Source organism: Pelodiscus sinensis, chromosome 32, assembly GCF_052426305.1.
Source record: "Pelodiscus sinensis isolate ZL-2025 chromosome 32, ASM5242630v1, whole genome shotgun sequence".
Classification (NCBI taxonomy): Eukaryota; Metazoa; Chordata; order Testudines; family Trionychidae; genus Pelodiscus; species Pelodiscus sinensis.
Genome location: NC_143083.1, coordinates 5,883,285 through 5,911,081, shown reverse-complemented (window position 1 = coordinate 5,911,081; position 27,797 = coordinate 5,883,285). Strand labels below are relative to the sequence as shown.

At 67.2% G+C, this 27,797-nt stretch overlaps 1 protein-coding gene across 1 annotated transcript in view; it reads right to left on the bottom strand.

The window, feature by feature from the left end:
- The window catches only part of FBN3 (fibrillin 3), a 175,344-nt gene that overhangs the window by 62,191 nt on the left and 85,356 nt on the right, over window positions 1-27,797 (bottom strand). The window contains exons 13-23 of the mRNA XM_075903143.2: window positions 27,518-27,637; window positions 25,457-25,582; window positions 21,382-21,504; window positions 19,956-20,231; window positions 18,933-18,986; window positions 16,467-16,592; window positions 14,144-14,269; window positions 13,519-13,638; window positions 9,802-9,939; window positions 5,058-5,108; window positions 646-771 (exon numbers count right to left, since the gene is read on the bottom strand). Of these exons, the coding sequence (XP_075759258.2) occupies window positions 646-771; window positions 5,058-5,108; window positions 9,802-9,939; window positions 13,519-13,638; window positions 14,144-14,269; window positions 16,467-16,592; window positions 18,933-18,986; window positions 19,956-20,231; window positions 21,382-21,504; window positions 25,457-25,582; window positions 27,518-27,637 (1,386 nt within the window). The remainder of the gene's footprint in view (window positions 1-645; window positions 772-5,057; window positions 5,109-9,801; window positions 9,940-13,518; window positions 13,639-14,143; window positions 14,270-16,466; window positions 16,593-18,932; window positions 18,987-19,955; window positions 20,232-21,381; window positions 21,505-25,456; window positions 25,583-27,517; window positions 27,638-27,797) is intronic.

The window sequence follows — 27,797 nt, the reverse complement described above, 5'->3', positions numbered from 1 at the left end:
CCTCCCCTGACCCCCTGACCCCCACACTCTCCTGCCCCCCCGTTCTCGTACTCCCCTGCCGGCCTGCCCTCCCCTGCCCCCCTGACCCCCACACTCTCCTGCCCCCCCGTTCTCGTACTCCCCTGCCGGCCTGCCCTCCCCTGCCCCCCTGGCCCCCACACTCTCCTGCCCCCCCGTTCTCGTACTCCCCTGCTGGCCTGCTCTCCCCTGACCCCCCTGACCCCCACACTCTCCTGCCCCCCCCGTTCTCGTACTCCCCTGCCGGCCTGCCCTCCCCTGCCCCCCTGGCCCCCACACTCTCCTGCCCCCCCGTTCTCCTACTCCCCTGCTGGCCTGCTCTCCCCTGCCCCCCGCTCTTCTGGCCCGCCTGCCTCCCGAACCCCCCATCTCCTCTGCCGGCCTGCTCTACCCAGCTCCCTCACTCTCTTCTGTCCCCCGCGCTCTCCTGCCCTCCCCTGCCCCCCCACGTACGCCCCTGCCGGCCTGCTCTCCCCAGCACTCCTCTGCCCCCCCAGCCCCTGTGCTCCCCTGCCGGCCCTTGCTGAGCGGTGGGGCGTTTGCTAGGGAACCAGGCCTCTGCCCTCCGCATGTCCCAGCCGTGCAGCGGGTGGCTGGGGGAGGGGCAGTGCGCTGGGCTGTCCTCACCCACACACGTCCTGCCGGTCCCATCCAGGGTGAGCCCCTCTGGGCACTCGCAGCGGAAGGAGCCGGCCGAGTTCACACAGCGCCCGTTGGGGCAGACGCCAGGGAAGACCTCGCACTCATTCACATCTGCAGAAGGAGACACAGGGCCTAAGGGGGAGCCAGGGGTGGCCACTTTAACAGAGGCAGCGAGCGGGCTGGAGCCCTGTAGCTAATTCCCGGGTAAAAGACCCACAAGCAAATACAGGAGCCCCTCGGCTCTCAGCAGCGCGGTCGGACATCCTGGGGCAGGGCGCTCGGCCGCTCTTCGGTGCAGGACTGGGCTGTCTCTTCTCACGTTGTTACTGACCCTGCGGGGAGACCCCGTCCGACCGCCGGGTTTGCCTCAGCTCTGGGAGGGGAGAGGGGGCTAGTGGTCACAGCCGGGGCAGATACATCTGGGTTCTATGTAAGGCCATCAGAGCGGCCAGTCTAGCCCAGGGACCTGTCTGCTGACAGCAGCCAATGCCAGGTGCCCAGAGGGGGTGAACAGAACCGGGAACCATCATGTGACCCCCTCCCATCCCGCATCCAATCCCAGCCCCTGGCAAACAGAGGCGATGCTCTCGGACCTGAGCCTGAGGGGTGACCGGGGGGGGAGGCTGCCTGCAGGCTGGGGCCGATTGCTGGGGGTATGTCTACACTACCCCGCTAGTTCGAACTAGCGGGGTAATGTATGCATACCGCACTTGCTAATGAAGCCCGGGATTTGAATTTCCCGGGCTTCATTAGCATAAGCGGGGAGCCGCCATTTTTAAATCCCCGCTGCTTCGAACCCCGTGTAGCGCGGCTACACGGGGCTCGAACTAGGTAGTTCGGACTAGGGTCCTATTCCGAACTACCGGTACTCCTCGTGAAACGAGGTGTACCGGTAGTTCGGAATAGGCACCCTAGTCCGAACTACCTAGTTCGAGCCCCGTGTAGCCGCGCTACACGGGGTTCGAAGCAGCGGGGATTTAAAAATGGCGGCTCCCCGCTTATGCTAATGAAGCCCGGGAAATTCAAATCCCGGGCTTCATTAGCAAGTGCGGTATGCATACATTACCCTCCTAGTTCGAACTAGGAGGGTAGTGTAGACATACCCTGGGTGTGGGGGTGAGTCTCAGCTGGCTTAGGGGGAGGGGGGGCAGGGTCCTGGCTAGGGTTGCCAGATACTTTCCCAAAAATACTGAACAAATTGGTGGGGAAAAAATTGGTTGAACCAAGAAAAAAAAGGACCAAACGCTCCCCGCCCCCGCCCGACGCAGCAGGGGAAGAACGTCCCGCGCGGCTTCCCTCCGAGAAACCAGAAAATAGCGAACGTTTGACACTTCTGGGGTTTGACTGGCCAGAGGCCGACACCGGACACCTGGCAACCCCGTCCTGGCTCTGGGCGGACCAGTCTGTGCTCCGCCTAATAGCCCTGCTGCCTGCTGCCTGCAGCCAGTCACCAGTTGGGGGAGATCCCTTTGTCGCTCTTTGCAGCCGGCTCTGCACTTGACGCTCTCGGATCCGTTTTGTCTCCTCTGCAGCTTTCGCCACCTCGCTCTTTGCCCTTCGCCCAGCCCATGGGGAATGTGCGGGGCAGCCCTGCCCAGAGCAGACCCCACGAGCTCCCTCTCCCCAGTCTCACCGGCTAGTCCTGCCCCTTGTTTCCTGTCTAACAGCTCTGCCCAGGGCCCCTAGCTCACTTCAGCGCCCGACCGGCCGTTTGGCATCTTCTCACCCTGCTCTGCTGAGAAACCAACTCCCTGCTGCTCCCAGCCTCCTGGTGCCCCCAGTCCCCCAGGCAGCGGGGCTATCCCGGGACACGGTGCTGTCTGGCAAGAGCCACCCCTGCCTCTGACACGTGCCGTGGCAGCGCTGTGCTGGCCTCCCTGTAGCCCCTCGGCGAGGGCTAAGGGGTGTCTGGAAACAGCGCGTTCCTTCGGAGATGCGCACCTGGCGTGCCTCCTTGCCGGCTGGGGCTGTGTCTGCGCCCCCTTGGTCTGCGCTTCCAGAATGACAACGCAGGAGCCTGGGGACCCCACCCCCACAAGGGGAGCAGCTGGCGGTGCAGGGAGCCCAGTTACACTGGTGCTTTTCAGTGCTCCCCGGAGCCAGAGTGGCAGTGCAGGCCTGGCCTCAGGCTGCGTTCTGGTTCAGGGCTCTGTGTGGGGCTAGGGTGAGGAAATCAATTGGGGGGTTAGAGCCCCCCTCGATCTCCCTAAATAGAGCCCTGGTGGCTGCAGCCAGGCCAGGGATCATGGGGCACCAGCCTGCCTGGGGGAAGTGAAAAACAGCCCAGTGTGGTGCACTTAGCGGCCCAGCACGGCCGCCCTAGGCAGATCTTGGGGGTGAGGGCCAGCCATGCCGGGGAACCTCGGGGGTCCCTGCCCCACAGATAACCCCACAAGCAGCCGCTGCCCCGCCAGTGTCCCAGCTGGGCAGCAGGGGGCCACGGTGAGTGACACATGCACCCCCAGTCACTGGGCTCCTTGGGCGGGAGGGTCCCACTCACATGCCCGGGCTCAGTGTGAAAGGCTCCCTGTGAGTAGCACCAGCCCCAGGTCTGTCCAGGTCTGTCCTCAGGCAGCACGGAAGCCCCCCGCCGGGCGAGGCCCAGGGCTGGGTGCTCAGGGCAGGGGCAGGAGGGAGGGGGCAGAAGAGAGGGGGCAGGAGGGAGGGGGCGAGGCCCAGGGCTGGGTGCTCGGGGCAGAAGGGAGGGGGCAGGAGGGAGGGGGCGAGGCCCAGGGCTGGGTGCTCGGGGCAGGAGGGAGGGGGCAGAAAGGAGGGGGCAGGGAGGGGGAGGGGGGAGGGGGCGAGGCCCAGGGCTGGGTGCTCAGGGCAGGGGCAGGAGGGAGGGGGCAGAAGAGAGGGGGCAGGAGGGAGGGGGCGAGGCCCAGGGCTGGGTGCTCGGGGCAGAAGGGAGGGGGCAGGGAGGGGGCAGGAGGGAGGGGGCGAGGCCCAGGGCTGGGTGCTCGGGGCAGGAGGGAGGGGGCAGGAGGGAGGGGGCAGAAAGGAGGGGGCAGGAGGGAGGGGGCGAGGCCCAGGGCTGGGTGCTCGGGGCAGGAGGGAGGGGGCGAGGCCCAGGGCTGGGTGCTTGGGGCAGAAGGGAGGGGGCAGGGAGGGGGCAGGAGGGAGGGGGCGAGGCCCAGGGCTGGGTGCTCAGGGCAGGAGGGAGGGTGCAGGGAGGGGGCAGGAGGGAGGGGGCGAGGCCCAGGGCTGGGTGCTCGGGGCAGGAGGGAGGGGGCGAGGCCCAGGGCTGGGTGCTCGGGGCAGAAGGGAGGGGACAGGGAGGGGGCAGGAGGGAGGGGGCGAGGCCCAGGGCTGGGTGCTCGGGGCAGAAAGGAGGGGGCAGGAGGGAGGGGGCGAGGCCCAGGGCTGGGTGCTCGGGGCAGGAGGGAGGGGGCGAGGCCCAGGGCTGGGTGCTTGGGGCAGGGGAGGGGGCAGGAGGGAGGGGGCGAGGCCCAGGGCTGGGTGCTCAGGGCAGGAGGGAGGGGCAGGGAGGGGGCAGGAGGGAGGGGGCGAGGCCCAGGGCTGGGTGCTCGGGGCAGGAGGGAGGGGGCGAGGCCCAGGGCTGGGTGCTCGGGGCAGAAGGGAGGGGACAGGGAGGGGGCAGGAGGGAGGGGGCGAGGCCCAGGGCTGGGTGCTCGGGGCAGAAAGGAGGGGGCAGGAGGGAGGGGGCGAGGCCCAGGGCTGGGTGCTCGGGGCAGGAGGGAGGGGGCGAGGCCCAGGGCTGGGTGCTCGGGGCAGGAGGGAGGGGGCAGGGAGGGGGCAGGAGGGAGGGGGCGAGGCCCAGGGCTGGGTGCTCGGGGCAGGAGGGAGGGGGCAGGGAGGGGGCAGGAGGGAGGGGGCGAGGCCCAGGGCTGGGTGCTCGGGGCAGAAGGGAGGGGACAGGGAGGGGGCAGGAGGGAGGGGGCGAGGCCCAGGGCTGGGTGCTCGGGGCAGAAAGGAGGGGGCAGGAGGGAGGGGGCGAGGCCCAGGGCTGGGTGCTCGGGGCAGAAGGGAGGGGGCAGGAGGGAGGGGGCGAGGCCCAGGGCTGGGTGCTCGGGGCAGAAGGGAGGGGGCAGGAGGGAGGGGGCGAGGCCCAGGGCTGGGTGCTCAGGGCAGAAGGGAGGGGGCAGGAGGGAGGGGGAGAGGCCCAGGGCTGGGTGCTCGGGGCAGGAGGGAGGGGGCAGGAGGGAGGGGGCGAGGCCCAGGGCTGGGTGCTCGGGGCAGGAGGGAGGGGGCAGAAAGGAGGGGGCAGGGAGGGGGCAGGAGGGAGGGGGCGAGGCCCAGGGCTGGGTGCTCGGGGCCGGAGGGAGGGGGCAGAAGGGAGGGGGCAGGAGGGAGGGGGCGAGGCCCAGGGCTGGGTGCTCGGGGCAGGAGGGAGGGGGCAGGCCGTGGGGCAAAGGGGCGGCAGCCTCGGGCGTTACCTTCGCACGTGACCCCCTTCATCCTGGCAAAGCCGCGGGGGCAGGCGGGGTCTGCAAGAGAAGACAGGCAGCGTCAGGGGGGGTCTGTGCTCTCGGGGGGGGGGCCCCGGTGTCACGTTGCTGAATTGGAGGGAAGCAGCCAGATCGCTGCTGCACCCCTAGGTGGGGGTGTTGGCCCCAGAAATTGGTGTGGGGGGAGCCATGTGGGGTATTGAATGGAGATTATTGTTTGTTGATCTTATGTATGCTATTTATGTGAGTGTATAATGTCTGTGTGTGTAGGTAGGAATCTGTAATCTGTGTGGAAGCTGAATATTTCTGTGAATATGGTTGAGCATTGCTATGGACAGGCTGAGTAGTGAAGCCCTGTGGAACAATGGCCCTTGATGGCCCAAAGACACACCTAAAGCAGGAGGGCGGAGACCCAAGAGCTGCCAGCAGAGAGAGGCTGAGGACCAGGTGACCTGCTGCATACTAGAAGAGGCCAGGAAGGGTATAAAGAGGCCATGTGGTCGATGCCATTTTGTTCTCAGCTCAGCACTTCATCCCAGAGGCAGCACTGCAGGGACTGAAGAGCCCGGAAGACCTGTGAACCCATCCTGATCGTAGGATGTTCAATAAGAACTTTTAAACCAGCAGCTGCAACATCTCTGCTAGAGCCTGCATCGAGAACTGGGAGATTCGGTGCATGTAACGTACTGTACTTTAATAACCTTACTCTCATGCTTTTCTTTCTTGTAATAATAAACCTTTAGATATAGATTCTAAAGGATTGGCCCAGCGTGATTTGTGGGTAAGGTCCAGAGGGTAAATTGACCAGGGATCTGTGGCTGGTTTCTTGGAACCGGACAGAACTTGTTCGGGGTAGGTGGGATTGGGTGCTAGGACCCCCCACCTGTGTATAGGCCCGGGGCCATCTGGGGCATGGATATTGCTGGGGTGTCGGAGGGGTTTTGCTCGGGAGGCTTCAGGCAGGCAGCTGAAGCGCTCTGTGAGACTGGTTTGTGGCCTGTGTGGAGAGGTCGCCAGTCAGGGGGACTGTAAGGAGCCCCGGATTTGAGCAATTCGCCCTGAGCGGACGCCCTAAGCTGTGCCCAGACACGGCCCGGTCTGTCACAGTGGCGTAGTCGGCAGGATCCACAGATCTTGGTCAATTGAGCTTTGGGATCAGGACCCCACGCTGTCTAAATTTGATTTTTGGTGTTGAGAGTTTGGTTGATTAAAGAGCCGCTGCGATGATCCCGGAACTATATGAGAGTCTGAGCAAAAGTGCTCTGAAGGATTTGTGCTTGGGGAGAGGCATTGCCTTTAGGAAAAGGGCCTCTAAACTAGATCTGGTAGTGCTGTTATTAACCAGAGATGTGGATGAAAAGGAGCAGAAGCAAGCCAAGGAGGCTGCTGAAAGAAGGCGGAAGGCAGATGAAGAAATTGCTAAGAGAAAGCAGGAGATGGATCGGGAACTTGAGATGAGAAAAGCAGAACATGCAGAGAGAATGGCAGAGCATGCAAAGAAGATGGCCCTAGCCAAGGAGGAAAATGCTAGACTTGACCTCCAGCTTAAGAGACTAAAAGAACAAGAGAGACTGTATCCTCCTGAAGGTTCAATGTATAACTCTGTGGGTATGGGGTATGCTTATGATATGGCAGACGTATTTTACCCACCTGATGTGATGACCCAACCCCAAAGCATGTGTGAATGCAAACCTTTTGTGTTACCTGTAGCTAACAGGGAGGTTTGGGAAGGGGGTGCATGTGGGTATGGAAAGTTTCCTGGAGCTGGTCAGACTCCCTGTAACCAAGGGGAAAGTGTCTCTATATGTGAGCCTGTGGGTGAGGGCCCGTCTGATGCCTCAGAGGTGAGGCTGGAATCAGAACCAGGGCAAGAAGAGCCCAGAAATCAGGGAAATGTTTCTCTGGGGCAGCCTGGAGTGGCTGGCCAGAGTGAAGTTTTAGTTGAGGAGCTGGTGGCTGGTGAGGTTTGTGGAATTGAACCTGCACAAGCTGAAAGTGATTTGTGTGAAGAAGCACAGTGTGTGCAAGCTGGCAATTTGGCTGGTGGAAGTAGCAGTGGGGCAGTAAAGGAAGCTGTCTCAGTGGCTAGCTGTATGCCTGAGATTAGCCAGGGGTGTTGGGACAAGGGAGAAGCTGTCTCTGGTTGTCTGGCTGTGTGTGGGGAAGAGTTTCTTCCTGTGTCTGAGGAAGGTGCCCCACAGCCTGTGAAGGCTGAGAGCAGTGTGGTTGTCCCAGAGTTGGGTCTGGATATGGCTAAGGCCCAGGAAGGGGGTGGCCCAAGGTTTGTGTCTGCTGGGGAGAGGGATGAGGTGACTCAGGTAGAGACAGTCAGTGTTTTACCAGAACCCCAGAGACCAGACAGTGGTGACCCTGACATTGTGCCTGATGCTGCTGTGTTGCTGGCAGAGAGGGGAGCTACTCGGTGGGAGCAGGGAGACCCCTTAGCCCGGGCACAAGGAGAGAATGAGGGTGTGTTAACTCTGGTGCCTAATGATGGTGTGGACGTTTGCAGCCATCTAGAGAGCTGCACAGGGAGTGAAGATGCCTCTGACCCTACCTAGTTTGCAGTAACTGAGAGAGGTGACGATGCCTGGCTTGGAGAAGGCATTCAGGAGAAAGCTCTGCCTGTAAACGGCAGCAGCTTCTTGTGTGAGGCACTTGTTTTGGTGCCTGACAGACAGAATTTGTCTGTTAACAGTGACTCCACTGACTTGGGTTTAGGGAAACCCAGGGTGGATGGTGGTGGAGAAGTCTCAGAGGGACTGAGGGTTGTTCCAGATGAGGCAGGAACATCCAGAGAACTGGAGCAGGCTGCTAACCCAGTGACTGTGGGTGACCAGCTTGCTGGGAAGTCAGTGTGTGTGGAACAGGATTGTTCCCAGGTGAATGAGGAGAGTGGGAAGTTAGTGTCTCAGATTCAGGAGAAGGGCTGGGTAGCTAAGTATGCAGAGCAGAACAGCTGTGTGGTCACTCTCCCTAGGATGCAGGAGATGGCAATTAAGCTCCCATCTCTGGACATGGTGGACACTCCTACTCAATCAGGGAAGTTGATATCTGGTTCCATGTGGAAACAGAGGTTGGAGGTGGACAGAGGAGAGACTTGGGAGTCTACAGCTCACTGCTGTTACCCCACTGAGTGGGGGAAGCGGGAGAATTCCAGGGCCATTGTGAGCCAGGGAGTCACGCCCAGCCAGCCCATTGTCTTGGTCAGGCCAGAGGTTTCAGGCCTGGAGCCCAGAGGACAAGGGGGAGGGTCAGGACTTGCTTTGACAAAGAAGTTTTGCAGGTTGAACCTGAAGGGAAAAAACTGCAATGGTGTGGGGCCAGAGAAGGGGCATGATGGGGAATGTCAATATACACCTGATATAGGATTGTTTTTGTTACTGATGTTAATTCTTGTAACCAATGTATTATTGTTGCAGAGAATTGTAACGGTATACAGTGTGCATGAGCTTATGAAAATACCATGTAATCTGTCTGGAGATGTACCAAACGACAGACGGTATGTAAGGGGACATTGTGATGTTGCTATTTCGTGGTTAACACTTGTAACTGGTCTTGGAACTTCTTACAGGACAAAAAGGGTTCCAGCCAGAAGGTCCTGTGTAAGAAGGGAAACTGAGGCACGCCACCATTTTGTTGGGGGAGGCCTGTGATGCCCTCAGTGATGTTACTGGCATCACTTCCTGCATCAATTTTGTGTTGGGGGTGTCACGTTGCTGAATTGGAGGGAAGCAGCCAGATCACTGCTGCACCCCTAGGTGGGGGTGTTGGCCCCAGAAATTGGTGTGGGGGGAGCCATGTGGGGTATTGAATGGAGATTATTGTTTGTTGATCTTATGTACACTATTTGTGAGTGTATAATGTCTATGTGTGTAGGTAGGAATCTGTAATCTGTGTGGAAGCTGAATATTTCTGTGAATGTGGTTGAGCATTGCTATGGACAGGCTGAGTAGTGAAGCCCTGTGGAACAATGGCCCTTGATGGCCCAAAGACACACCTAAAGCAGGAGGGCGGAGACCCAAGAGCTGCCAGCAGAGAGAGGCTGAGGACCAGGTGACCTGCTGCATACTAGAAGAGGCCAGGAAGGGTATAAAGAGGCCATGTGGTCGATGCCATTTTGTTCTCAGCTCAGCACTTCATCCCAGAGGCAGCACTGCAGGGACTGAAGAGCCCGGAAGACCTGTGAACCCATCCTGATCGTAGGATGTGCAATAAGAACTTTTAAACCAGCAGCTGCAACATCTCTGCTAGAGCCTGCATCGAGGACTGGGAGATTCGGTGCATGTAACGTACTGTACTTTAATAACCTTACTCTCATGCTTTTCTTTCTTGTAATAATAAACCTTTAGATATAGATTCTAAAGGATTGGCCCAGCGTGATTTGTGGGTAAGGTCCAGAGGGTAAATTGACCAGGGATCTGTGGCTGGTTTCTTGGAACCGGACAGAACTTGTTCGGGGTAGGTGAGATTGGGTGCTAGGACCCCCCACCTGTGTATAGGCCCGGGGCCATCTGGGGCACGGATATTGCTGGGGTGTCGGAGGGGTTTTGCTCGGGAGGCTTCAGGCAGGCAGCTGAAGCGCTCTGTGAGACTGGTTTGTGGCCTGTGTGGAGAGGTCGCCAGTCAGGGGGACTGTAAGGAGCCCCGGATTTGAGCAATTCGCCCTGAGCGGACGCCCTAAGCTGTGCCCAGACACGGCCCGGTCTGTCACACCCGGAGCCCGGCTTACCGATCTCGCAGCGCTCGCAGGGGCTGCCCCAGGCCGCCCCCAGGGTCGCGCAGCACTCCGACTTGAGCGTGGCCCCGTTGATGTTCACCTCGCAGCGCCCCTCCTGGATGTTGAGCCAGCACGTCCCCTTCATGCTGTCTGCGGGGCAAAGGCAAAGGCCGTGAGGCGCCGGCGGGGGAAAGGCGCCGGGAAGGGAGCTGGGCTCTGCGCCCCCATCCTGGCCTGGGTGCTGGGCTCCCTCAGCCCCTGTGCGCTCGTCGCTGGCCATGCCCCTGCCCCGCCTGCGCCCACGGAGCCAGCCCTGCACTGGCCCACGGCAGCCTGGTCCCAGGGAGGCGCAGGCTGCCCCACACAGCCCCTGGCGCCTCTGCCTGCACCGGGCGGTGGCTGGGACCTTTGCTGGCTCCTAGGATGCTCCTGGGCCTTCCCGCCTGCCCAGAAAAGCCCCAGGCGCTGGAACCGACGGGCCGGTCGAGGGCAGGGCCCCAGACTGCCCCGTGCCAGGCTCTGCTGCAGGCGGACACTAAGCAGGATGCTGGTATCCCCCCACACACGGCATGCCGGCTCCAGAAGCCCCCTTACCATCCTCCCAGCGTGTCGGCTCCTGGAGCCCCCTTAGCACCCCCCCACGCCCCACGTGCCGGCTCCAGGAGCCCCCTTAGCACCCCCCACGCCCCACGCGCCCCCTCCAGGAGCCCCCTTAGCACCCCCCACGCCCCACGCGCCGCCTCCAGGAGCCCCCTTAGCACCCCCCACGCCCCACGCGCCGCCTCCAGGAGCCCCCTTAGCACCCCCCCACGCCCCACGCGCCCCCTCCAGGAGCCCCCTTAGCACCCCCCACGCCCCACGCGCCGCCTCCAGGAGCCCCCTTAGCACCCCCCCACGCCCCACGCGCCGCCTCCAGGAGCCCCCTTAGCACCCCCCACGCCCCACGCGCCGCCTCCAGGAGCCCCCTTAGCACCCCCCCACGCCCCACGCGCCGCCTCCAGGAGCCCCCTTAGCACCCCCCACGCCCCACGCGCCCCCTCCAGGAGCCCCCCCCCCCATTCCCAGCCCCCTCCAGGAGCCCCCTTAGCACCCCCCACGCCCCACGCGCCCCCTCCAGGAGCCCCCTTAGCACCCCCCACGCCCCACGCGCCCCCTCCAGGAGCCCCCTTAGCGCCCCACGCGCCCCCTCCAGGAGCCCCCTTAGCACCCCCCACGCCCCACGCGCCCCCTCCAGGAGCCCCCTTAGCACCCCCCACGCCCCACGCGCCGGCTCCAGGAGCCCCCTTAGCACCCCCCACACCCCACGCGCCGGCTCCAGGAGCCCCCTTAGCACCCCCCACGCCCCGGCTCCAGGAGCCCCCTTAGCACCCCCCACGCCCCAGGAGCCCCCTTAGCACCCCCCACGCCCCACGCGCCCCCTCCAGGAGCCCCCTTAGCACCCCCCCACGCCCCACGCGCCCCCTCCAGGAGCCCCCTTAGCACCCCCCACGCCCCACGCGCCGGCTCCAGGAGCCCCCTTAGCACCCCCCACGCCCCACGCGCCCCCTCCAGGAGCCCCCTTAGCACCCCCCCACGCCCCACGCGCCGCCTCCAGGAGCCCCCTTAGCACCCCCCCACGCCCCACGCGCCCCCTCCAGGAGCCCCCTTAGCACCCCCCACGCCCCACGCGCCGGCTCCAGGAGCCCCCTTAGCACCCCCCATGCCCCACGCGCCCCCTCCAGGAACCCCCTTAGCACCCCCCACGCCCCACGCGCCCCGTCCAGGAGCCCCCTTAGCACCCCCCACGCCCCACGCGCCGGCTCCAGGAGCCCCCTTAGCACCCCCCACGCCCCACGCGCCGGCTCCTGGAGCCCCCTTAGCACCCCCCACGCCCCACGCGCCCCCTCCAGGAGTCCCCTTAGTACCCCCCCACGCCCCACGCGCCCCCTCCAGGAGCCCCCTTAGTACCCCCCCACGCCCCACGCGCCCCCTCCAGGAGCCCCCTTAGCACCCCCCACGCCCCACGCGCCGGCTCCAGGAGCCCCCTTAGCACCCCCCACGCCCCACGCGCCGGCTCCAGGAGTCCCCTTAGCACCCCCCACGCCCCACGCGCCGCCTCCAGGAGCCCCCTTAGCACCCCCCCACGCCCCACGCGCCGCCTCCAGGAGCCCCCTTAGCACCCCCCACGCCCCACGCGCCCCCTCCAGGAGCCCCCTTAGCACCCCCCCATGTCCCACGCGCCCCCTCCAGGAGCCCCCTTAGCACCCCCCACGCCCCACGCGCCCCCTCCAGGAGCCCCCTTAGCACCCCCCACGCCCCACGCGCCCCCTCCAGGAGCCCCCTTAGCGCCCCACGCGCCCCCTCCAGGAGCCCCCTTAGCACCCCCCACGCCCCACGCGCCCCCTCCAGGAGCCCCCTTAGCACCCCCCACACCCCACGCGCCGGCTCCTGGAGCCCCCTTAGCACCCCCCACACCCCACGCGCCGGCTCCTGGAGCCCCCTTAGCACCCCCCACGCCCCGGCTCCAGGAGCCCCCTTAGCACCCCCCACGCCCCGGCTCCAGGAGCCCCCTTAGCACCCCCCACGCCCCACGCGCCCCCTCCAGGAGCCCCCTTAGCACCCCCCCCACGCCCCACGCGCCCCCTCCAGGAGCCCCCTTAGCACCCCCCACGCCCCACGCGCCGGCTCCAGGAGCCCCCTTAGCACCCCCCACGCCCCACGCGCCCCCTCCAGGAGCCCCCTTAGCACCCCCCCACGCCCCACGCGCCCCCTCCAGGAGCCCCCTTAGCACCCCCCACGCCCCACGCGCCGGCTCCAGGAGCCCCCTTAGCACCCCCCATGCCCCACGCGCCCCCTCCAGGAACCCCCTTAGCACCCCCCACGCCCCACGCGCCCCCTCCAGGAGCCCCCTTAGCACCCCCCACGCCCCACGCGCCGGCTCCAGGAGCCCCCTTAGCACCCCCCACGCCCCACGCGCCGGCTCCTGGAGCCCCCTTAGCACCCCCCACGCCCCACGCGCCCCCTCCAGGAGTCCCCTTAGTACCCCCCCACGCCCCACGCGCCCCCTCCAGGAGCCCCCTTAGTACCCCCCCACGCCCCACGCGCCCCCTCCAGGAGCCCCCTTAGCACCCCCCACGCCCCACGCGCCGGCTCCAGGAGCCCCCTTAGCACCCCCCACGCCCCACGCGCCGGCTCCAGGAGTCCCCTTAGCACCCCCCACGCCCCACGCGCCGGCTCCAGGAGCCCCCTTAGCACCCCCCACGCCCCACGCGCCGGCTCCAGGAGTCCCCTTAGCACCCCCCACGCCCCACGCGCCGGCTCCAGGAGTCCCCTTAGCACCCCCCACGCCCCACGCGCCGGCTCCAGGAGTCCCCTTAGCACCCCCCACGCCCCACGCGCCGGCTCCAGGAGTCCCCTTAGCACCCCCCACGCCCCACGCGCCGGCTCCAGGAGCCCCCTTAGCACCCCCCACGCCCCACGCGCCGGCTCCAGGAGCCCCCTTAGCACCCCCCACGCCCCACGCGCCGGCTCCAGGAGTCCCCTTAGCACCCCCCACGCCCTACGCGCCGGCTCCAGGAGCCCCCTTAGCACCCCCCAAACCCCACGCGCCGGCTCCAGGAGTCCCCTTAGCACCCCCCCAAGCCCCACGCGCCGGCTTCAGCAGCCCCCTTAGCATCCCCCACGCGTTGGCTCCTGGAGCCCCCTTAGTATCCCCCACGCCCCACACGCCGCCTCCAGGAGCCCCCTTACCCACGCAGATGGTGCCGCTGGGGTCCAGTTTGCTGCCCGGGGAGCACTCGCAGGCGAAGGACCCGGCGTTGTTCCTGCAGACCCCGTTCACGCAGGGGTTGGAGGTGCACTCGTTGATGTCTGAGCCAGGGGAGCGAGCATTACCGGAGCAGCAGAACCAGCACCCCCGGGCTCAGAGCAGCCCCGCCTGGCTGCCAGCCCTGCCAGGCCCTCCGGGAACAAGGGGCTGGTGCTCGGGAAGGGCGGAGGAGGGCCGGGATTGCCAAGAGGCCTTGGCTAAGTGCCCCGGAGGGTGGAAGCCAGGTGGAGAGCAGGGCCCGGGGGGCAGTGACTAGCCCATGAGCCGGGGGCCCGGCCTGTCTGCTGGGCTCCGTGTTGTTAGGGACGGACTGGGAAGGGGCTGAGCAGGGGCAGCATGGCTGAGAGGACCGTGAGGGGCGACAGGCCTGGCCAGAACAGGCAGCCGATGGCAGAGGGACCCGGCTCAGGCTGGGCCGCCCACACGCCTCCTGGTCGGGCAAAGCACAAGGGGCCCCACCCGCCACCCCGCCCAGCCCTGGGCTGCTCCACGGTGCTTGTGGAGGCTCCCCGGGGCGTGAGGAGCCCGGCGGGGGGGGGTCGTTACCTTCGCAGGTGTCCGTCTCCGTGCGGAAGACGAAGCCCTTGGGGCAGGTGCAGGTGTAGCTGCCGGGCGTGTTGCGGCACAGCCCGTTGTCACACAGCAGGCGGTTGACGGCGCACTCGTCCACGTCTGTGGGAAGAGACGGGCAGGGCTAGGCCACCCCCCCCCCCGGCCAGCAGGGCCTGGCACCCTGAGGGCACCCGAGGGAGCCCGGGGTGCCGCCTGAGAGGGGACGGGGAAAGCGACCCGCAGCGGGCGGGAAAGCTGCAAGGCTGCAGTCGGCGATTCCCCCACCCAGGTAACCAGAGAGCCCCTGGCTGGGTGCCGAGTGTGCAGCCTCCCTGCCTGAGAGTTCTGCCTGGCTCCCCCAGCCCCTGGCGCCTGCACGGGCCACACGCCCGGCTCTCAGCAGAGCCTGGCCCCCAGCGCGGCTCCCGGAGATGGTTCCCAGCGTGGCTCTTGGCCACGGCAGCCAGTGCGGCTCCCTCCCGCGGCTCCACGCGGCTCCCAGCCCTGGCTCCCAGCGTGGCCCAGCCCCGGCGCGGCTCCACGCGGCTCCCGGCCCTGGACCTGGCTCCCAGCGTGGCCCAGCCCAGATGCGGCTCCCTCCCGCGGCTCCACGCGGCTCCCAGCCCTGGCCCTGGCTCCCAGCGTGGCCCAGCCCCGATGCGGCTCCCTCCCGCGGCTCCATGCGGCTCCCGGCCCTGGCTCCCAGCGTGGCCCAGCCCCGGTGCGGCTCCCTCCCGCGGCTCCACATGTCTCCCGGCCCTGGCTCCCAGCGTGGCCCAGCCCTGGTGCGGCTCCCTCCCGCGGCTCCACATGTCTCCCGGCCCTGGCTCCCAGCGTGGCCCAGCCCCGGTGCGGCTCCCTCCCGCGGCTCCACGCGGCTCCTGGCCCTGGCTCCCAGCGTGGCCCAGCCCCGGTGCGGCTCCCTCCCGCGGCTCTACATGTCTCCCGGCCCTGGCTCCCAGTGTGGTCCAGCCCTGGCACGGCTCCCTCCCGCGGCTCCCGGCCCTGGCTCCCAGCGTGGCCCAGCCCCGGTGCGGCTCCCGGCCCTGGCTCCCAGCGTGGCCCAGCCCTGGTGCGGCTCCCTCCTGCGGCTCCACGCGGCTCCCGGCCCTGGCTCCCAGCGTGGCCCAGCCCCGGTGCGGCTCCCTCCCGCGGCTCCTGGCCCTGGCTCCCAGCGTGGCCCAGCCCTGGTGCGGCTCCCTCCTGCGGCTCCACGCGGCTCCCGGCCCTGGCTCCCAGCGTGGCCCAGCCCCGGTGCGGCTCCCTCCTGCGGCTCCACGCGGCTCCCGGCCCTGGCTCCCAGCGTGGCCCAGCCCTGGTGCGGCTCCCTCCTGCGGCTCCACGCGGCTCCCGGCCCTGGCTCCCAGCGTGGCCCAGCCCCGGTGCGGCTCCCTCCTGCGGCTCCTGGCCCTGGCTCCCAGCGTGGCCCAGCCCCGGTGCGGCTCCCTCCCGCGGCTCCTGGCCCTGGCTCCCAGCGTGGCCCAGCCCCGGTGCGGCTCCCTCCCGCGGCTCTACATGTCTCCCGGCCCTGGCTCCCAGCGTGGCCCAGCCCCGGTGCGGCTCCCTCCTGCGGCTCCCGGCCCTGGCTCCCAGCGTGGCCCAGCCCCGGTGCGGCTCCCTCCCGCGGCTCCTGGCCCTGGCTCCCAGCGTGGCCCAGCCCCGGTGCGGCTCCCTCCCGCGGCTCTACATGTCTCCCGGCCCTGGCTCCCAGTGTGGCCCAGCCCCGGTGCGGCTCCCTCCTGCGGCTCCCGGCCCTGGCTCCCAGCGTGGCCCAGCCCCGGTGCGGCTCCCTCCCGCGGCTCCACATGGCTCCCGGCCCTGGCTCCCAGCGTGGCCCAGCCCTGGTGCGGCTCCCTCCTGCGGCTCCACGCGGCTCCCGGCCCTGGCTCCCAGCGTGGCCCAGCCCCGGTGCGGCTCCCTCCCGCGGCTCCTGGCCCTGGCTCCCAGCGTGGCCCAGCCCCGGTGCGGCTCCCTCCCGCGGCTCCCGGCCCTGGCTCCCAGCGTGGCCCAGCCCCGGTGCGGCTCCCTCCCGCGGCTCCCGGCCCTGGCTCCCAGCGTGGCCCAGCCCCGGTGCGGCTCCCTCCCGCGGCTCCCGGCCCTGGCTCCCAGTGTGGCCCAGCCCCGGTGCGGCTCCCTCCTGCGGCTCCCGGCCCTGGCTCCCAGCGTGGCCCAGCCCCGGTGCGGCTCCCTCCCGCGGCTCCACATGTCTCCCGGCCCTGGCTCCCAGCGTGGCCCAGCCCTGGTGCGGCTCCCTCCCGCGGCTCCACATGGCTCCCGGCCCTGGCTCCCAGCGTGGCCCAGCCCCGGCGCGGCTCACCCACGCAGCTCTTGCCCGTGGGGTCAGACTCGTAGCCCAGGTTGCAGATGCAGCGGTAGCTCCCGCGCAGGTTCTCGCACATCCCGTTGGGGCAGATGTCCGGGTTGAGGGCGCACTCGTTGATATCTGGCAGGGGGAGGGGACAATGCGCTGGAGCAGGAACAGCGGCCGACGCCCGAGTGCCCCCTGCCCACAGGCCCCAGCCCAGCCTTGCTCTGCTCCCAGCCCTTCCCCTCCTCAGCCCCCGGGACTGAGCTTCAGCAGTGGGGCGGACGCAAGGCAGGGCCCACAAAGCCCCCAGCCGGGGGGGGCAGAGCGATTCCTCCTTCCTGGGCAGCACCCGGCTGATGGACCCCCCCGCGCCCCAAGCCCTGCTCAGCGTCGGTGCCAGCGCTGGCTGCTACCAGAGCAGCGGCCCGGCTCCCCTGCCGCCAGCTGCTCCTTCCATTCCCCGGAGGGCTCGCGGCATCGGTGCCCTGCAGCGTCCCGAAGCGGGAGAACAGGCAAGGGGCAGGCGTGTGGGGCTGCTGGGGGGAGGCCCAGCCCCCAGTGCGCTGTCCCCAGGGCCAGGAGTGAGGGCAGGTCAGCAGGCCCCGGCCGGCACTGCCTGCTGCATCCCCTCGCGCCACCACCCGCCCTTCCCGGGGGGCAGGGCTGCCACGCGCTGGGAGCCGGCTGCTGAGCCAGAGCCAGGCAAGGGCCCTGCCGGCGTCTGGGAGAGCAACCGTGGGGCAGCCCTGCCAAATCCATAGCCGGGATGCCCACGGCGCAGGGCTGGACTCAGCGCCAGGCCAGTCGCACGGAGCAAGAGGCCGGGCTCAGACCTGGGCTGGCTGCAGGGCCCAGCGTGGCCTTTGGTCCGTGGCGCACGCAGGAGGCTGCCCGCTGGGTGCCCGCGAAGCCGGAGCCCCAGGCACTTTGCCTGCGCCCGCCCCGGGCCATCCTGCGCCAAGCTGCTCCCGCCCGCCGGAGCCCGTCCGGCCAAGCTGTGCCCCAGGAGCGGACGCCTCCCGACCCTGCCTCGGCTGGGAGCCAGCAGCTCCTCCTGCGGCTCCAAAGGGCCCCGCCCCGGCGCCCAGAGCTCAGCCAAGGCAGGGACGCCTGTGCCGGGCTCCCCACCCCCGGCCAGACGCAGCCCTGCCCGTCCCTGTGTCTCTGTGCAGCAGCCTCGAGCCCGCTCCCCGACTGCAGCACGGCTGTGACGCTGCCCGCGGGCCCCTGGCACGGGCTGCACCGCGACGCAAGGACCCTGAGGCCTCCAGGCTTCGGCCTCCAGCTCGGTCCCATGCGGCAGGCCCAGGAGCTGTCTGGCGGTGCTGCTCCCTCTGCTGAGCTGAACTGCTGAGCGCCGCCCGCCCCTGCCCACCCGGCCCTGCCCGCCCGGCCCCTGCCCGCCCGGCCCCTGCCACCCGGCCCTGCCCGCCCGGCCCCTGCCACCCGGCCCTGCCCGCCCGGCCCCTGCCCGCCCGGCCCCTGCCCGCCCGGCCCTGCCCGCCCGGCCCTGCCCGCCCGGCCCCTGCCACCCGGCCCTGCCCGCCCGGCCCCTGCCACCCGGCCCTGCCCGCCCGGCCCCTGCCCGCCCGGCCCCTGCCACCCGGCCCTGCCCGCCCGGCCCCTGCCACCCGGCCCTGCCCGCCCGGCCCCTGCCCGCCCGGCCCCTGCCACCCGGCCCTGCCCGCCCGGCCCCTGCCCACCCAGCCCTGCCCACCCAGCCCTGCCCGCCCGGCCCTGCCCGCCCGGCCCCTGCCACCCGGCCCTGCCCGCCCGGCCCTGCCCGCCCGGCCCCTGCCACCCGGCCCTGCCCACCCAGCCCTGCCCACCCAGCCCTGCCCGCCCGGCCCCTGACGCCCACTCCTGCCCACCCGGCCCTGCCCACCCAGCCCTGCCCACCCGGCCCCTGCCACCTGGCCCTGCCCACCCAGCCCTGCCCACCCGGCCCTGCCACCCGGCCCTGCCCACCCAGCCCCTGACGCCCACTCCTGCCCACCCGGCCCTGCCCACCCAGCCCGATGCCCACTCCTGCCCACCCGGCCCTGCCCACCCAGCCCCTGACGCCCACTCCTGGCCACCCGGCCGCTGCCACCAGGCCCCTGCCGCCCACCCCTGTCGCCCGCTCCTGCCGCCCGGAAACACAGTCTCGTATCTGCTCACATGCACACCTACACAAAGGTGAACTCTCACACGCGCGCACGCCCACACAAATGTGAGCTGATACACCTGCTCAGTGAGCGTAGCCCAGCTGGGTCGCTGCACACACACGTTCTTCGCCAGCTGACGCTCGTGTCGATACCCCCCACTGCACCGGAAGCAGCTGAACACCGGGGCTTACAGTGGGACGTAACAGGCGCCCGTCACTACAGCCATTTCCCTGGAGAACCAGAGAATGCAGAACCAGAGCAGGGGAGGTCCCCAAGTCCAGCCCCCGCCCAGCGAGACGGACGATCCGGTGCGGGGGGCAGCCCTTACCTCTGCCGTCGGCCGTGATCCCGATGCCGCTGCTGCAGAGTGCCTGGAACTCGGCTGTGGAGAGAAGGGGACAGATCCGTTAGCTCGTCTGAGCAGCGGTTGCCATCGGGGAGCCCTTTGTCCCGGGAGCGTGGCGGCCTGTACAGCGGGTTGCGCTTTCCACAGCCCAGCTCTGGGACACCGCAATGCCAGGCCAAAGCGAGCAGGGAAGGGGTCTGCGACGGGAACCCAGCCTGCACCGGCAGCGCACGCCCCGTGCACACAGGACTGCCGAGCCCCACACCTCCCCAAGCCACGGGACTGGGCACGCAGGGGCTGGTTCCAGGGGGTCTCGCGGTGCCTAGCACTCGGCCCGACGCTGGTCACGGGTCCAGCCACACCGCTTCTGTCAGGGTCGTGCAATGGAGAGAGGGGTTCTGGGCACCCACACTCCTCGTGCCCCCAGTACAGCAGCCACCCCCAGGGAACGGACTTTAGAGACTTTCTGTGGGGCTGGGCAGCTGGCACTAGAGGAGCCGGCCCCATGTGGGTGCTCTGGGGCTGGAGCGGCTGTTTGACAGTGGATGGGCTGGACCGGGGGTGGGTCCTGGGGCCAGGGGTAGGCAGAGGCCCTGGGGAGAAGGGGTGCAGGAGGCGTGGCCTCAGGGCAGAGCCCCGCCCAAAGAGAAGTAACATTCAATGCTGACGGGGGAGCAAAGGGGGTAACGCCCCAGGGCCTGGCGATTCCAAAGGGCTGGGGGTGCCACGGTGGTGCCAGTGGCCAGAGCCTGGGTCCTTTAAATGGACACCGGAGCGCTGCACCGTGCGCTACAGGCAGCTCTGAGCATGCACCAGTGTGGGTGGCACGAAGGGCTGGCTGCCCTGGCCCCGCCCCTTCCGGGAGCCACACCCCCACCTTGCCCATGACTGTCAGCGCAGCATGGCCATTGTGGGGCAGCCAGCCTGGGACGCGGAGCCCCGTGGCCACTCCATGGGTGGGCAGGGGGCACCCAGCGGGCACGTGGCCCCGGCCCTGGTGCTCACCCGAGGCCTTGGCGGGGCAGGGCTGGCAGGGCTCCCCGAAGCCGTGGTCGGCGTTGGCGCAGCAGCATTCCGACTTGGTGACCGCGCCCGGGAAGGGGCGGGCGCAGGTGCCCTTTTTGATGGCGCCGTAGCAGGTGCTGCGCACGTGGGTGTCCACGCACACCCGCCCGTCCACGCCGATGGCCAGCCCGCCCAGGCACTCGCAGCGGAAGGAGCCCTCCGTGTTAATGCACCAGCCGTTCATGCAGATGCCGGGCGTCTCGCACTCGTCCACGTCTGAGAGGGAAGTGCAAGGAGCATGAGCTGCTAGCGGGGGCAGGGCGGGGCGGGCGGGGCAGGGGCCCGGTCCCCAGCGGGGGGGCTCTGGGAGGCTCCGTAGCTCAGGGAAGGGGCCCCGGCAGACGCGGCTGCAGCTCGTCACCACATTCAGTGTGAAACCGAAGAGTGGACTTCCCTGCCTGCTGAGGACCGGCCCTCCCCCCCAGCACGCTGAGAGCTGGTCCACTTCCCTCCAGCCCGCTCAGAGCCAGCCCACTCCCCCCCAGCCTGCTCAGAGCCGGCCCACTCCCCCCCAGCACGCTGAGAGCTGGTCCACTTCCCCCCAGCCCGCTCAGAGCCGGCCCACTCCCCCCCAGCCTGCTCGGAGCCGGCCCACTCCCCCCCAGCACGCTGAGAGCTGGTCCACTTCCCCCCAGCCCGCTCAGAGCCGGCCCACTCCCCCCCAGCCCGCTCGGAGCCGGCCCACTCCCCCCCAGCCTGCTCAGAGCCGGCCCACTCCCCCCCAGCCCGCTCGGAGCCGGCCCACTCCCCCCCAGCCTGCTCAGAGCCGGCCCACTCCCCCCCAGCCCGCTCAGAGCCGGCCCACTCCCCCCCAGCCTGCTCAGAGCCGGCCCACTCCCCCCCAGCACGCTGAGAGCCGTCCCATTCCCCCACAGCATGCTGAGAGCTGGCCCATTCCCCCCAGCCCGCTCAGAGCCGGCCCACTCCCCGCCAGCCCGCTCAGAGCCAGCCCACTCCCCCCCAGCCCACTCAGAGTCGGCCCATTCCCCCCAGCACCCCAGCCCTCTGAGAACCAGCCCACTCCCCCCAGCCCAGCCCGCTCAAAGCCAGCCCATTCCCCCCCCCCAGCACCCCCTGCCCGCTCAAAGCCAGCCCATCCCCCCCCCCCAGTACCCCCTGCCCGCTCAGAGCCGGCCCATTCCTCCCCCTTGCCTGCTGAGAGACGAACCATCCCCCGCCCCCCCCCCAGCAGACTGGCACTTCTGGCTCTGCTGCTTAGCCTGGCGAGAGGGCAGGGGATTCAATCTTTGCCACAGGATTATGGAGTCAGGTCCCAGCCCTCTGGCCCCCCCAGCCCTCACCGACCGCCGCGCCCCGTCCCCCGACACTGGCTGCCCCCAGGCTGGAGCCCCGGCCGTCTGCGCACCCACGCAGTAGCGCCCGTTGGGAGCCAGCACGAAGCCGGGTTTGCAGATGCATTTGAAGCTGCCGTCTTCATTGATGCACATCCCGTTGAGGCACATGTTGGTCGTGGCGCATTCGTCGTGATCTGGGGGGAGAAGACGCGTGAGCAGAGCCCGCAAGGAGCAGCCGGGCGGGGTGTTCGCCCCCCCGGGGAAGGCAGGGCAGGGAGAAGGGCTGTCGGTCCAGGGACGCCCACAAGCCCCCAGGGACGCCCCCAGGGACGCCCACAAGCCGAGCACGCCAGGCCTGGGCTCCGCACCTCTCGGGAGCCAGAGAAAGCCCCTTTGTACCCCACTGCAGAGCCAAGCGCTGCCCCTTTGAACTGCATCCGCGGGGGGGGGGGGGGGGCGCCGCTACCGGCTGCCGAGGGGAACACACCGAACCCCCTGCAGCCCCCGCTCTGGGCGGGCCCCCGTCTTGTGCAGGGGCGAGGGAGCCGCTTGAGAGCCGCTGACTCGCTGTGGGTATGTCTACACTACCCCGCTAGTTCGAACTAGCGGGGTAATGTATGCATACCGCACTTGCTAATGAAGCCCGGGATTTGAATTCCCCGGGCTTCATTAGCATAAGCGGGGAGCCGCCATTTTTAAATCCCCGCTGCTTCGAACCCCGTGTAGCGCGGCTACACGGGGCTCGAACTAGGTAGTTTGGACTAGGGTCCTATTCCGAACTACCGGTACTCCTCGTGAAACGTGAAACGAGGTGTACCGGTAGTTCGGAATAGGCACCCTAGTCCGAACTACCTAGTTCGAGCCCCGTGTAGCCGCGCTACACGGGGTTCGAAGCAGCGGGGATTTAAAAATGGCGGCTCCCCGCTTATGCTAATGAAGCCCGGGAAATTCAAATCCCGGGCTTCATTAGCAAGTGCGGTATGCATACATTACCCTCCTAGTTCGAACTAGGAGGGTAGTGTAGACATACCCTGGGTCTGCTTGCGGGGCCGTTTGCACGGGCAGTGACGGGAACCGGCTCTGCACTCGTATTTCACGTGTGCTCCTGGGCAGAGCGACAGGCTGGGCCAGCCCCCTGCGGCAGGGCGGCCGCTCGAGCGACCAGCAGCACCTCACTGACGGGCCCCACGTGGGGCCGCCCACAGCCGAGCAACTGGCTGGGAACGCTGAGAGCAGCATGGAGCCAGGGCCTGGACAGGGCGCCTCCCCGGGACAAACTCCCTCTGGGGCTCTGCGTTCACACCAGGACCCGGGGGTGAGGGTGTGAGGGACCTGGGGGGCCTCCCTCTCGGTCGTCTCTCCAGCTCAGCCCTCAGGAGCGCCTTGGCGCCGGGCCAGGGACCTGTCCCAGGACGGGGTGTTCCCGGGAGCTTTGTTCCATCTCTGGTACAGGCGGGCCCAGGGACTACTGCGCTGGCCTGTGTCAGTTGCTTCCTCCAACAGTTTTACTCTCCACTTTTGCTTCCTCTCTTTTCACCAATAACCCTCGATTTTGGGGTCCAAAGGACGGGCCCAGCGTGTCCTGTGGGTGAGGCCCGGCCCGTCAGACCGGAGCGCGTCACCTCAGCAGGCTGGTGCTAATCTCCGGGCAGTGGGGCCCACGGAAGGCAAGCGCCTGGCTCAGGGCCACACGGCGTGTCTGTGGGTGAGGAGGGACCTGAACCCATGATTCCCTGCTCATGGGGGGCTGCCCTTCCCCTCGAGGTGGGAGGGGGAGCTTCTGGGGCCCAAGCCTAGAACTGGAAGGGCCCTCACGGCAGGACCCAGCACCGTCTACACCAGGGCTACTCCAAACGCGGCCCATGGCCCTTTTGTTTGTGGCCCGCGGTGCAGTTTGGGTTTACGTGGGACCCAGCACGCGGCCGGCGGGCGGGATCCTTTGAACGTGGCTTCCATGGGGAACACACTCCCCAACGGTGAGGCACTGAAAGATGCAAGTGGACAGGCACAGGGTGTCGGCGTTTCTAGCCCGGGGGATGAGGTGCTAGGAGCGCTGGGGCATTGTGTATTCATGCCCATCAGTGTGAAAAAATCTATTTGCATATATTTGCATATGTATTTGCATGAATACACAATTACACTTAAGTTGCAGCCCTCGGCATGTGCTGTGAGCATCATTGTGGCCCCTGGGACTTCCAAAGTTGAGTCGCCCTGATCTAGGTCATCCCTGACAGGTGTCTGTCTAACCTGCTCTCCAGAGATGGAGACTCCACAACCTCCCTAGGCAATTTATCTCAGTGTGTAACCACCCGACAGACAGGAAGGTTTTCCTAATGTCCAACCTAAACCTCCCTTGCTGCAGTATAAACCCATTGCTGCTTGTCCTGTCCTCAGAGGCCAAGGAGAACAAGTTTTCTCCCTCCTCCTTGTGACACCCTTTTAGATACTTGAAAACTGCTCTCATGTCCCCTCTCTGTCTTCTCCTTTCCAAACTAAACAAGCCCAGTTCTTTCAGTCTTCCCTCATAGCTCACGTTCTCTAGACCTTTAATCATTTTTGTTTCTCTTCTCTGGACCCTCTCCAATTTCTCCACATCTTCCCTGAAATGTGGTGCCCAGAACTGGACACAAGACGCCAGCTGAGGCCTGATCAATAGGAAGAATGTAGAGCGGAAGAACAACTTCTTGTGTCTTGCTCCTAACACTCCTGCTAATACATCCCAGACGGATGTTTGCTTTCGTCGCACTGTTGACTCATACTTAGCTTGTGGTCCTCTATGACCCCTAGATCCCCTTCTGAAGGACTCCTTCCTAGTCGGTCGCTTCCCATTCTGTGTGTGTGAAACCGATTGTTCCTTCCTAAGTGGAGCACTTTGCATTTGTCCTTATTAAACTTCATCCTATTTACCTCAGGCCATTTCTCCAGTTTGTCCAGATCATTTCGAATTATGACCCAGTCCTCCAAAGCAGTCGCAGCCCCTCCCAGCTTGGTACCATCTGCAAACTTAATAAGCATCCTCTCTATGCTGCTTCTAAATCATGGATGAAGATACTGAACAGAACCGGTCCCAAAACAGACCCCCATGGAACCCCACTTGTTCTGCCCTTCCAGAGGACTGGAACCATTGGTAACTACTCTCTGGGAACAGTTATCCAGCCAGGTCTGCACACACACCCCTTACAGTGGTCCTGTTCCGGAGGGGCCCTGTAGGGACAGCAAGGTTCCCCCAGCTTGCCTTAGGCATGGGGCCCAGGTTTGGCAGCAAGGGCAGGACCGGGGGGAAAGTGGGGAGGACGGTTTCCAGCCCTTTCCCTCAGGTACAGGATCAGGCCCCCGGCCCTGGAGTTTCTTCTGGTCTTTGCTTAGCTTCTGGGGGCCTTTCGGCCCCTGCGGGGGGGGGGGGGGGGGGAGGCTGCTGGGAACAGCAGGGGAAGCTGGTGAGTTGGGTATTTTCACCACAGCAGCCCAGGAAGAAATCGTTAGCATGGCTGATGTAACGGGCCCTCCTGGGGCTTCCCGCAACACCTCCCCACCATGAAAATCCAGCTTCCGCCTCGGTCCCCCCGCAGGCTGCCAGCTCGGCCTCCGCTTTCACGCCACACCCAGCAGGGCGTGAACCCAGCTGTTTCCAGGAAAGTTTAAAAGCTGCTGCAGATTCCTCCCGTGGCACCCAAGGGCCGTGGCGAGAGGGAACCCACCTCCGGCAGCGCTGTCCCAAGGCGAACGCCCGCGCCCCTCAGCAGAGGCCAGGCCTGGCTAGAACAGGGTGGGCTGGCAAGGCCTTTCCCAGACAGTGAGGGCCTTAAGAAAATGCCCAGGCCCTGCAGGAATAAGCCCCCCGGCCACGCGGCCAGAGCTGACCAGTCACGGCGGGTACAAAGCCCTACTATTCATCTCAGGGCAGGGCTCACCACAGCTTGGCAAACTCGGGGCAGTTTTGGTGTTGCTAACAGCACCACCCCAGAGGTGGCCGCATTCCTGCAGCGAGGGAGCTCTGGGAAGCCCTTGTCTGGCTGAGCCTGCTCTCCCCCTGCATGGGATTGCAGCTGCCTGTGTGTCCCAGGCTGCCCCCTGCCCAGCGCAGCAGCCAGGCGCGACGGGCCCTGTCTGGAGCCCCGCTGGGCCCGCGCTGGGGCGGCTGCTCACCCACGCAGTTCTTGCCGTCGGGGGTGATTTCAAAGCCCGCGTTGCAGATGCACTGGAAGCTGCCATCAGTGTTCACGCAGCGGCCATTCCTGCACATCACGCCGTTCATGATGCACTCGTCAATGTCTGCAGGGAAACACGCACCCGGTAGCAGCAGAGCCAGGAGCAGCGTGAGCCTGGAGAGCCCCCAAGGCCCCTCCACGCAGCGTGGCCACGGCGGGCTCCTCGGAGGGCAGGACCCCTCTCTCCGCTCTGGGCAGCAGGCCCCGGCTCCGACAGCCCGTTCTCCCTCTCTGCTCTGTGCCCCGGCCGCAGCCCTGAACCCAACGCGCCAGCCACAGGACCCCGGCCCCCCGTGAACGCCCCGGCCAGCCCCCTGCCCGTAGCTGCTCCGTAGCACTGACTCGTCTTCCACGCCGCCGGGGGCAACTGGGGCAGCTGCACAGGGCCTGGCATTTCGACGGAACCCGGAGCTCACGGACATCGCCCCTGCTACTTGGGTAGAGGCCACCACTGGAGCCTGGGGCCCCTTTGGACCAGAGATGCTAAATATCGGTTAATGGAACAGTCGAGGAACCTCAGGAATTCTTATGGGTTAGTCGACTAGTCTCTGGTCCCCGAGGGCGGGGCCGGCAGCCAGAGCGCTCTAGCCCCACTCGTGGGGAGCCCTCTGCCCCCTGCGCTGCTGCCTCTGATACAGTGGGGAGGGGTCTCGGGGCCCGCCGGAACTGAGCCGGGCTGCCCGGCTCCTAATACTCTTTACATGCAGAGCCGCGGCAGGGCCAGGGCCAGGACCCAGCAGCAGCCAGGACTGAGGCGGGCTAAAAAATGTGCTAAAAAGGTTACGGGAGGGGGAGGGGGAGGGGGAGGGGGGAGGGATGCGCGTCGTCTGTAGCGTTAACCGACAGGCTTTTGCATATCGGTTAGTCAGTTCGCGGACTCCACTATTGCATCCCTACTTGCAACTGCTGCAGCACCTGCTCCAGACAGAGTGAAGGGCCGATTGTCCTAGGCCCCGCCCCTTCTGCTCTAGGCCCCGCCCCTTCTGCTCTAGGCCCCGCCCCTTCTGGGGCACAGAGCCAGCCCCCCCACCATGCCCCCGGGGGCTGTGGGTCTCGCTGCTTTTTTCCAATTGTGGTGCACTTTGGACCTGTCCCTTAGACCCACCAGCGAGCCCCACTGCCCAGCCCCGGCCTTACTCTGCTCCGCTGCGGCCTGGCTCCCGCGGCCCAGGCCCCACACCGGGGCAGGCCCCAGCGCGCTGGACCAGGGCAGTGGCTGTGCCCATGGTCGGTGAGCCCCAGGGAGCCGGCAGGGGGCCCGCTGCTGGATTTGCACTGCAGTGAGACAGGCCCCTGCTCGCTGGGAGCTGAAACGCCCGACCAGGGACTGAGTGAGGCGAGGCTGCTGAGGCCCCGGGGTAACATGCTGGGGGGTGCCTAGCAGCTGGGATGGGCCCTAGGGCCTGGGTGTGCATCCTGGGGCCCCCCATGTAGCCCCTCTTTGTCGTGACCAGCTCTCAGGGCAGGGCAGGAGCAGGGAGGGGGCAGGGCAAGAGCGGGGAGGGAAAAGGGCAGGAGCCGGGAGGGGAAAGGGAAGGACGGGCAGGAGGAGAGAGGGGACAGGGCAGGAGCGGGGTGGAATGGGTAGGGGTGGGGAGGGAGAAGGGCAGGAGCCGGGAGGGGAAAGGGGAGGACAGGCAGGAGCAGGAAGGGGACAGGGCAGGAGCGGGAAGGGGACAGGGCAGGAGCGGGGAGGGGAAAGGGCAGGATGGGCAGGAGCGGGGTGGGATGGGCAGGAGGGAGAAGGGCAGGAGCAGGGAGGGGAAAGGACAGGAGCAGGGTGGGATGGGTAGGGGTGGAGTGGGAGAAGGGCAGGGGTGGGGTGGGGTGGGATGGGCAGGAGCGGGGTGGAACAGGCAGGGATGGGACAGGCAGGGGCTGGGGGCAGGGCAGCCGGCGGGAGCAGGGAGGGGAGATCAGGGAGGAAGACAAGGGTCAGTCAGAGCCTCCTCCCCCAGCCCTGGGCAGGACTCTGCCCGCCCCCGCCCGGCCCACGCACCGACACAGGCCTGCTTGGTGGAGGTGCTCTGGAAGCCCTCGTGGCACTTGCAGTGGTAGGAGCCGGGCGTGTTCACGCAGTCGCCATGCACGCAGGGGCTGCTGGAGCATTCGTCCACATCTGCACAGAAAGGGGCATGAAGCCGGCAGCCCCCACGCCTGGGAGGGCCGTGCCAGAGCTCGGGGCTGCTTGGCGGCCGCGGGCCAGGCCCCCGCCGCGCCGCCCGGCTCAGGAACGGCCAGGGCCCGATCCTGCCACGTGCTGAGCCGACTCCCTCCGC